General features: G+C 39.7%; 4 protein-coding genes across 8 annotated transcripts; 3 read left to right on the top strand and 1 right to left on the bottom strand.

Moving 5' to 3' along the window:
• Nucleotides 1-497: 497 nt before the first annotated feature.
• LOC129760753 (peroxisomal biogenesis factor 3) lies at nucleotides 498-2,117 on the top strand. Its single transcript, XM_055758413.1, has one exon. The coding sequence runs from the start codon at nucleotides 752-754 to the stop codon at nucleotides 1,865-1,867; it is 1,116 nt and encodes a 371-aa protein (XP_055614388.1). The 5' UTR covers nucleotides 498-751; the 3' UTR covers nucleotides 1,868-2,117.
• A 1,399-nt stretch (nucleotides 2,118-3,516) lies between these two features.
• Nucleotides 3,517-6,282, top strand: LOC129760750 (serine protease inhibitor 77Ba-like). 5 transcript variants are annotated; one of them, XM_055758408.1, is made up of 7 exons: nucleotides 3,517-3,708; nucleotides 4,030-4,112; nucleotides 4,375-4,538; nucleotides 4,697-4,896; nucleotides 5,045-5,336; nucleotides 5,397-5,759; nucleotides 5,824-6,282. In XM_055758408.1, exons 2-7 carry the CDS (start codon nucleotides 4,106-4,108, stop codon nucleotides 6,088-6,090), a joined length of 1,293 nt encoding a protein of 430 aa, XP_055614383.1. In that variant the 5' UTR covers nucleotides 3,517-3,708; nucleotides 4,030-4,105; the 3' UTR covers nucleotides 6,091-6,282. The 5 variants fall into 5 exon arrangements, with proteins under 5 accessions (XP_055614383.1, XP_055614380.1, XP_055614381.1 ...); XM_055758405.1 differs by having other exon boundaries at nucleotides 3,518-3,792; nucleotides 4,030-4,118; XM_055758406.1 differs by having other exon boundaries at nucleotides 3,518-3,781; nucleotides 4,030-4,118.
• Nucleotides 6,281-7,369, bottom strand: LOC129760751 (GPN-loop GTPase 2). Its single transcript, XM_055758411.1, has one exon. It carries the CDS (start codon nucleotides 7,236-7,238, stop codon nucleotides 6,318-6,320), a length of 921 nt encoding a protein of 306 aa, XP_055614386.1. The 5' UTR covers nucleotides 7,239-7,369; the 3' UTR covers nucleotides 6,281-6,317.
• Nucleotides 7,370-7,813: 444 nt separating this feature from the next.
• On the top strand, nucleotides 7,814-9,685 carry LOC129760754 (alpha-soluble NSF attachment protein-like; the record flags this gene model as incomplete). Its single annotated transcript, XM_055758414.1, has 3 exons — nucleotides 7,814-8,093; nucleotides 9,298-9,484; nucleotides 9,605-9,685. Coding segments are annotated over exons 1-3 (360 nt in total), but the record flags the coding sequence as incomplete, so codon positions are not given.
• Nucleotides 9,686-9,689: the final 4 nt, after the last annotated feature.

Below are 9,689 nucleotides of genomic sequence, written 5' to 3' on the forward strand. Positions count from 1 at the left end.
CGCAGGACCGCCGCACGAGCCTCTGTCGTGGCTGATTTGCTTACATCCAGAACCGATTGTCCCGCACTGTTGGAAGGTCTTCAACTCAACATACGACCACGTGGTTTGAGAAATCGTAATTTCCAGCTCTACGTCCCTCTTCGTTTGAATAATTATGGGGCTAACACAGCACTTATAGGTGTAATCAAGACATTCAACCGCTACTCCGAACATTTTGATTTTGACGTTTCAAGGGATGCATTCCGAAGAAAAATCCTTAAAGCTTTAAGTTTTGTGTAGACCATTGTATTTGTAGTGTCTTTAATTTTAATTTTTAATTTTATCATTAGGATCAATATGTGATCTGTTGATGTACAATAAATAAATAAATTAAATGGTCGAACAATAATTCTTCAATTTTACCAGTGTACGTGAAATGTTTCATCAATGATTGTTGCATGCAACATCATCAATGATTTTCCCGCTGACGACGAATGCATGCACGAAACAAAACAACGCAAAAAACACCAGCGAAAGAGAGAACAAAGTGGATGCATCAAAAACTCGAAGACCAAATCGGCTGACGACGGTGTCCGCTGGTTGGCTGCCTAATAAATTTATCAATCGTCTCTTTGTCGTTTCTATTGAGTCGCATAGGTGAAAACAACGGTATCATCGGTGAAGCCGAAAATTGGAATAGCTAAGGGGAAGTAAAACTGAAAAACTTAACCTTTGCCACCTGCTCGTCGCTGGCGGAAGGAAGTGTAGAAACATGTTGGCCGGATTAAGGGATTTTATCCACCGCCACCGAAGGAAATTCATAACGGGGGCCATCCTTGGTGGAGGACTGGTTCTGTTTAAGTATATCCACTACAAGCTGCGCGAGTTCCAAGAGCGTCAAGCCAAAGAGATTGCTGAACGATTCAAGCGGATGCAGCACTTCGAGTCGACGGAAAGAACCTGCAACCAGACGATATTGGGACTGGCCCCTTCGGTAGGGGAGAAAATTTTGAAGGAACTGAGCACTGGAGATATATTAGAAAAGTTACGATCCAAGCCTGATAACAAGCTTGAATTGTGGGAAGAGTTGAAAATTCTGGCTTTTGCAAGGATCGTCGCGTTGGTTTACGCGTCCTCCATGCTGTCCATTACCCTGAAAACCCAGATCAACATTCTCGGTGGCTACCTGTACAAAGAACAACAAGATGACAGACAACTGGTCACGATCGATATTCAAACAACATATCTGTCAATGATTCAATATTTTCTTACCGATGGATTGGACAAACTGATGGATATTATTCGGAAAAATGTAACTGTAGTGATGCAACGTTATAACCTAAAGCAGGAACTAACATTGGCTGATACCGAAACTCTATTCTGGTCCATCCAAATAAGTTTGGCCAATGAAGAAATGGATCCTATCAAATCTATCGCCAAGTTTACGCTTCCATCGGAAATGGACCGAGGCGAAACGCTCGGGAAAATGTACGATGAGACTTTGGACGTTCTGGAAAGTGCGGAAGTCGCGGAAGTGTGCCAGGCGAACGTTATTGACGGATTCAATCTGGTCGTCGATAAACTGGCCGAGTACTACGCCGAGGTCGGTTCACCCCAAACGGTCCCGTCAACATCAAAATCTGCCCTCAACGTGGAGCCACTGGCGAACATCAACAGCATCAAGATGAGCCTGGCTAAAATGATCCCGATCGTCAATGGGCTAACTTCAAAGATACTGGGCAAATCGGGAGGATCGTCCGATACGAACGGTTTAAATGGTTTCGAGCATCGTAACAGTGACATGATGGCCTCGCTCGTGTCTCGGTTTATGCAGTCCAACAAGCTGAAAACATTCGGAGTGAATGTGTACGAAACATTCTGCCAGTAGGAAATTTTCGTAACAAAAATTAAACATTTCAACATTCGTGCGGTAGGTTCATAGGTGATTAAATTTAAGACTCTAGACTTAAACACAACAGTGTTGGCTTTTTCCTACTTTTTTGTTGCTTTGATTCGAATTGTCCCCGGTAGATGAACAAATTTAAGCTTCGGGACAACGTGTAAGGAAGTATCATTTTCGTCTATATTTATACAAGACAAAAACAGTTAATTTTTAATAAAGGTATTAAGCTACATAACTTACGTTTTTTTTCTTAATTTAGAAAGAGCTTCGAAAAGTAAAAACCTTTGCCAAAGAATGTTCGGTTAAAATAGAAGCCGATACGTGGGTGGCATTATCTTATCAGCGCGAAATGAAACACTTGAAGCTACCTACTTATGGTATTTATCCGGGGGTCTAATTCCCAGTTATACTTTGATACAATTAGCCGGATGACCTTTAGAAAGATACAAAAAATTTTATGATTGGATGAAGGATAGTTAATCATTTGTCTATATAAACAATAACAAATTTTCGTTTCAACTGAAACAGCTGTTCGAAAGAGATAAGATAATGGATTTTAAAGTCCATAGCACTTGCAGTATATCGAAAACGAACTTTTGGAAATTTATGACAAAAAATGGAAACAAGTGAAAAAAAAAAATTTGTAAGTATATTAGAAAATTATCGAATAAAATACACAGCTCACAAGCCGGATTTAAACTTACGCGTCCCCCGATTCTGTACACCTGTTCACAAACCATTTCCGCCGCAAAAGACATAGTGTAGCAGGATTGCCACATGGTGTTGGTTGACACAGATGAGACATTTTCGTTCAAAACGTGGGTTGAAATTTTTAAACTGCTGGATTGATAAATACATTTCCATGACTGCACTCAGTTTTAAGAGGATTTTGAATTTATTGATTAAATTGCTTAAAAAATGCGCTAAATTAGTTAAAATTAGTTTTTCAAAAGAAATTACAAAAAAAAATAGAAATGTCTTGAATTTTTATTGAAAATTCAAACATTAAAACATATATAGCTTCTGATGTATCGCATCGAGTAAATAAATATACGGCTGTATTAACATTAACCACAGAATTGACCCAGTCAAAAGGTTCAAGAATTTGCATTTATCGAGCGAATTCCTTAAAAATGCGCTCGAGTTGCTTGTTGAAAACTAAGTTACTAATAATTGTCCAAAATTTAAAAAAAATTAACCACTTTTCTTTGTTCCATAACGTGCAAAACCATCTTTAAACTAAATTTTGAAGACATTCCCTTGAACTGATGACGTTTACGACTGCAGACGATTTTTCTCTCAGCTGCGTCATCACGTATCCATCGGCGAGATTCGTTAATTGAATCATTAAAAAGACCCGAAATTCGTTAGGTGAATCCTCTGTCTCTAGAGGACTGATAAGAAAAAAAAGGTCCATGAGGAAATATGTATGTACAAAAACAACGTTCTCCTCCAGTTTCAAACAGCTCTCGTTGACGGTATGCAAAATATTATGCTTAGCTTCACCCACTATCACCACCAGACAGAGCTTAGGCGGAGCGTGAGCGAGAGTCCGATCGAGCATTAATGACGATCGTCTCGTCATTGACTGCGCGGCGTGGAGTGGATCGCGAAGTAGAGTATAGTTAACATAAGTTATCTATCCACTGGCTCAGTCGGTTCGACAGCAGAGTTCATACAGTGACGATCTGACACTCATCACAGACGAACGTCTATCGATGGAGAATTCGTTCGGCTGAATTTTTAAACAATTTTTTTTTGTACGCATCTACCTCTTGAGTCCAAATACTCAAAACCTCAAGGCAGTGAGCATCTTTGTTTCGCGAGTATGAAAACAGCGTTCCGATCGTTAAGCATAATCCTTTTGCCATAGTGAAATATAGAAAAGACAAATTCAACGTGAGATATGTGTAAATTCCGGTTTGACTCATCACCATAACTACTGCATGTCATCTATAATAGCTTCGTGTGTGCTTTTGGTGTGATTAAAATCGACTCCGACTGAGACTATTCATTGAGCTGCTTGCTGATGTTTAGTTTCTGAGAGTCGAGATTATAGCTCACTTTTGTTGTCAGTTCGCGATCACCGCGTAATTTAGAGGGTGACAAGCTCAGTAGTTTCTAATTGCTCGTGCGAATACTTGCAGATCAATAATAGTTATCGGCTTCAAGATTGTATCGTATTAGCACCTCGCCTAGCCCGGATCAATTCATCCATTTACAATGGCCGGTATGGGTAAGTCCGTAATCTCTTTTTCCACAACAGTCCGTTACGACATATATGTGTTCTCCAGTGACCTTGGATCAGGTTTTTTTTTGGTTTTTCTCTGTACTCTCGGCTTTACGTTGTGAGAAAATTAACCAAATCATGCACAGCACTCGAAACCGGTTTTTGATCACGTATTTTCTCATTGCGGTTGTTTATGTTTATCTTTTTGATCCTAATTACCTGCCGATAGTCAATTAAAACTGATTCGGTGATTCCTTTCCAGGTTTTGCTCTTCGGATGGTAGCTGGTGTGACTTTCTTACTGATCACTCTGGCAAGCGGTCAATCGAATCAGGATGATTTGATGATTCCCCCGTCTTCGCAACCTTTATCTGGCAATGCAAAGCTTTATCAAGCATCGCAACGGTTTGCACTCAACTTTTTCAAGGTATTCCAGCAGCGTTTCGAGTACGATAATTACAACGGTCTCTTGTCCAGTCTTGCAACCGTTAACTTGAATTTGCATCCTAATTATTTTGACGACCTAATCAGCCTAAACAATCGTAAGCAATGTCGTTGTAGATTAACAGCTTTTCTTCATTCTAGAGCGTTAGTGAGTTCTACGATGGCGAGCAGAATACTCAAGTACTCAACATGATATTGTCCCCGCTGACGGTGTGGAGTCTGTTAGCTTTAATTTCCGAGGGTGCCAGTGGAAAGACGCTGCAAGAAATTCTAAACGTGCTAAACATTGACAATCAGGCAGACATCAGTGCCAATTACAAGAGCTTCCAGCAGGAGATCAAGTGAGTATCGTTCTGTTCATAAGGTTTTTTATCGAGTTATCCGTATAAGCCGTCATTTGTTGATTGAATCGATTGTTTGATTATTTGCAGTCCATAAAATATGAACCTTGATGTGAGCAACATTATCTAAATTTCCATTTTTTTCCAGTTCCAATACCCAGGATGTGGAAATTTCCTCCCGACAGTTTCTGTTCACCGACATAAATCGACCGATTTCACGCGATTTCGATCGGGCCGTTGACACGCACTATGGCACAGATTTGCACGAGGCATTGGATTTCAGCAGCTCGGCCGAAAATATCAAGAAAAGCTACGACTACATCAACGATGCAGTCTTCAAAGCCACCAACGGACAAATCTCCAAAGTTGTTCACCCGAAGGACATCATGCAAGCTCGGATGATTGTTATCTCGGCGCTGTTCTTCCAGGGACAATGGACTGTAAGTGATAATTGGAGTTTATACCGTGAAATTCTATTTAAAATATTGCTTCTTTTTCAGCTTCCATTCAATCGTTCACTGACCAACACCGTGCCCTTCTACGACGAGAAAGAGAAAATTATCGCCAACGTGTCCATGATGTATCAGAAAGCTGTGTTTCCGTTTGCGGCATTCCGTGAGCTAGATGCCCAAATCGTGGAACTTCCGTATGGTCCCGATCGTCAGCTATCAATGATGGTGATCCTGCCTCGAAAGGGTGTTCCACTACACGAAGTGGTTCGTCGTCTAGTGCAATTTGACATGCAAACTATCTACCGAGAGTTGAAGCAAGCTGCAGAGGAATACGAAGATGACGAAGTTGAAGTCTTCCTTCCACGGTTCGAAATTACAGCAGATTATCACCTCAACAGCGTGTTATTCAACGTAAGATTTTCTCGATCACGTTTTTTTTTCGTTGTCAATTTACTAAAATTATTATTTTTTAAAGATGGGCGTTAAAGCTGCCATGAGCAAGGAAACTGCCGAGTTTGAGAAGATTGCCAGCGAGGTTTTCCTAGGTGCCGTAGTTCAAAAGTCCAAAATAATCGTTAACGAAGAAGGAACAACAGCGGCTTCAGCGTCGGCCGCAGTTTTTGCCAACAAATCCACGCCTCCGAAATTCCTAGCAAACCGAGCGTTTGCGTTTATCATTGTGGACAAGCGTTACGATGTGATTCTTTTCATGGGACAGGTCAAGCAACCTCTTGCCGCCTAATTTGTATGATAGTGATTAAAATAAATTTATTCCAACCACCAAAAGCTACTTTGGTTGAATTAGTTCTCTGAAATAGAAATTCTGAAGCTCAGAATGTTAATGCATACATATCAATTTTCAAATTCAAATTGGATTTAAAATTTAATAATTACTTCAAAGCTTTTCTTTCCAATAAATTCGCACGTTTCTAAAGGTAACAGTATTTATTATTGTCCACTTCCCTAACGCTAACTTCGGTATGGATTGATGTCCCGTTCCATTCGATCGGTTTCCGTTTGTGCTCCAACGGCACAAGCCAGCAATGTGTTGATATTTTTCTCCTCCCCAGCCCCATAAACGTATCCGTTGGCCTTGTCGATGGCATTTTTAAGCCTTAACAAACTGTCATCCCGTCGCGAGTCCAACAAAGTGAACGATACTAAGCTGTAATCCTCGACCATTGAGACTATTGCGGCGTTGAGCTTCTTGTACTTGTTCTTAGGTCCGATCATGGAACTGTCTACACACTCAAGCAGATAGTTCAGATCCAAAACTTCGGTGTAGTACTCCAGATTGAAAGCCAGCTTTGATTCATACTCTTTCAGGAGATCTGCTTTACTTAAAACATTGACATGAGGGAGCCCCATCTGGAGCATTGTGTGGAGCGACAAAAGCAGAGTTGAAATAAATTTATGCGGTTCTGAGCAGTGATGAGATTCTACCAAATGGACCGTACATAGATGGTAGCCCAACTGGTCGAGCTTCTCAAAGATGTTCTTCATAGCGTTGTGATGTGTATATAACTCAACTTGACCAGGACAATCAAAAATGAAATACCTTTCAGAAGAGCAGCTTTTCAACTGTTCCAAAAGCCATCCGAAGTTTGTCTCCAGGAATTCCATGCAGTAAATGAGGGCTCCGTTTGGACCCAAATCGAACTTTTCCATCACGTCCTGAACAGTGATGAGTTGCATTATGTCCACTCCAGCTTCGTATTCCATGTTGTCGTTAGCCGGATCTAAGTTGACTACAGTTACCTTCCGTTCCAACTTTTCCAGAAACGTTTTCATCTTGCCACAGTAACTGGTTTTGCCGGACCCCGGAGGACCTATCACTAGCTGCCCGAAGATAGGATTTTGAGCCTTCAAATTGGCAATCTTGTTCTGCATTTTCCGGGATAGATATCACCTAAATTGCGAACAAATTTACTAAAAATTTATAGACTATCAAAAAACTCGCGAAATTCCGATAGCTGAACGAAAGCAACGCATAAAGACGACTGGAAATTAACGAATGTAAACAACAACAAACTGATTCTGCACGCTACTCGCAAAAACATTAAACCGAGTTTTGAGAAACTCAACTTCAAAAATGATTTATCTTTTTCCGTCGAATTTTAAACAAAACATTAAAGCTTTGTTTGGGTCGATGCATCGATTTGTTTGGTAGATGTCAAATCACCTTCCAATGCTTTTGCATACAGTTTGTTTAATTTACGAACGCCAGCAACGATAGAAAAAAATCACTTCGATAGAACAAATCAATTTACGAACACGCCGTGAATTGCTTGTCCATTTTCCGAAAATAAATCAATGTTTTGTTCTGGGGTTGAGGAATGAGTAAAATCCATTTTTATTTCCTCAATCACTAAATGAGCACGACTGGCATCGCTGCGACTGATGTTCCTGTTCCGAACACCAGCTGGCGCTACTAGCAAGTGCCCACTTGCCCACATCGGAACGTCAGTGCGTGATTGCCTCAAACACAAAAGAAAATCGACTTGGCAAGGAGAAAAATCAATAATAAAATTTTTCATCATCATCCAGTAAGGAGTGTTTTCAGATTCTTGCTACAGACTTTTGCGATTCAGGCACTGTAGAAAGCTGAGATTCGTGTAAAAGTATCGAACCAGTGGCCAGCTAGTGAATAACGATGGCAGATAACGAGCAAAAAGCGATGCAGCTGATGGCGGAAGCTGAGAAAAAGCTGAACTCATCCAAGGGATTTTTCGGATCACTTTTTGGGTACGTATTGGATAGAAAAAAAATGCGAGAGCAGTTGAAAATGGCTCTTTTTCAATATATTAATGTTTAAAAAATAATCTTAACCATGAGCTTTTCGTTGTTATGAAGCAACGATGTGACACTCATAGTAGTTTTGTCAATGACTCATTCGGACTTATCCTGAGTAACATGGCTCAGCAAAAAGTAAGCGTAAAACAAAAAATAAAACACGACATGATCGTCGTCAGCCAGATAGGCATATAAACATGTGGGGTAGGGGAAGGAGGAGGGGCTAGATAGGTGAGCGGAGGAACAGCTAATCTCCCCCCTCCACTCTCTGTTATTGATAGTTGTTTCTATCGTTCCACTGTAAATTCTAAGCTCATCTAATCGCATGCGAGAGATGGCATAATGATAAGTGTTGTTTGAAAAAGATAAAACGAAAATCAATACTTTTTGTTTTGATTTTTCTTACTACGACTATTTACTCGACTTTGATAATTCTTGTGACCTTTCAAAGGTGATCGTCAATATTCTATTTTGCTTCAAATCGAATAAAAAGATCGATGAAATTGATGGAACAATGTATTCTATGAAACCAGGTACACATTTCAGAACTTATTTTTTTTTGGCGATTTTCATCCTATTCTCACAGTTCACAACTCTTCCAATTGACCCCTTTTAATTGATTATGTATATCGTGATACTAAACCATCGCAAGAGACAACGTAGTAGGAATTCTCTTGCTTGATGTGATTTTTCTATTTATTGATGATTTATCGCGTAGAATAATGTAAACGAAATAAGCATTATTACATTTATGAACGAAATTTACAAGGATTAATATTTCCAAACGATTCTAATTTTCAATTATTATAGTATAAGATATTCTAAACAGTGAACGAATAGTTACATAAAGATTCTTGAAGTTTTACGGAAAACTGTTTAAACCACGCTTATACTCGCATGATTTGAACAAAAAGACGTAATGACCTTACGAAAATGGTCGTCCAAAAATAAGGAAATGTGATAACTTTTAGGAATCGTAAAGTTTTTTTAACAAACAATAATCTTCGGTCATACTTCGAATATTTCAAATCATTATTGGTGCCTACTTATAAGATGTTTTACATTAATTCATTTTTTTTCATTAGGTATTTAGTTAATTAATGATTAATTCAAACAAACCTAATAAAATTGTTTTTTTTTTTTCAATCCCTTCTAGTGGCGGTTCGAACAAAGTAGAGGAAGCTGTTGAATGCTACCAGCGGGCGGCCAACATGTTTAAGATGGCCAAAAAGTGGTCCCAGGCCGGATCCGCTTTCTGTGAAGCGGCCAATCTGCACTCGAAGGCTGGAAGTCGTCATGATGCTGCCACCAATTATGTTGATGCTTCAAACTGTTACAAAAAGGTAGTTGTTGTGTTCGAAGCATATGATTATTAAGTTTAAAAGCATTTGATATGTTTCTTGAAATTGATACCCCCGTTCAAGAGTGTTTAGAAACTGATTTGCATTTCTTTGGTTCCCCAGACGGACCCGAATGAGGCTGTAAGTTGCCTGCTCAAGGCAATCGACATCTACACCGATATGGGTCGTTTCACGATGGCGGCCAAAC

The sequence above is a fragment of the Uranotaenia lowii genome, unplaced genomic scaffold (genome assembly GCF_029784155.1).
Source record: "Uranotaenia lowii strain MFRU-FL unplaced genomic scaffold, ASM2978415v1 HiC_scaffold_750, whole genome shotgun sequence".
Classification (NCBI taxonomy): Eukaryota; Metazoa; Arthropoda; class Insecta; order Diptera; family Culicidae; genus Uranotaenia; species Uranotaenia lowii.

What these genes read in the sequence shown, in the direction of transcription:
- LOC129760753 (XM_055758413.1), top strand. Translation starts at nt 752, where the DNA reads ATGTTGGCCGGATTAAGGGATTTTATCCACCGCCACCGAAGGAAATTC.
- LOC129760750 (XM_055758405.1), top strand. An exon ending in TTGCACTCAACTTTTTCAAG is followed by an intron (nt 4,539 to 4,696) that starts GTATTCCAGCAG and finishes TCTTCATTCTAG; the next exon opens with AGCGTTAGTGAGTTCTACGA. An exon ending in TCTTCCAGGGACAATGGACT is followed by an intron (nt 5,337 to 5,396) that starts GTAAGTGATAAT and finishes CTTCTTTTTCAG; the next exon opens with CTTCCATTCAATCGTTCACT.
- LOC129760751 (XM_055758411.1), bottom strand. Translation starts at nt 7,238, where the DNA reads ATGCAGAACAAGATTGCCAATTTGAAGGCTCAAAATCCTATCTTCGGG.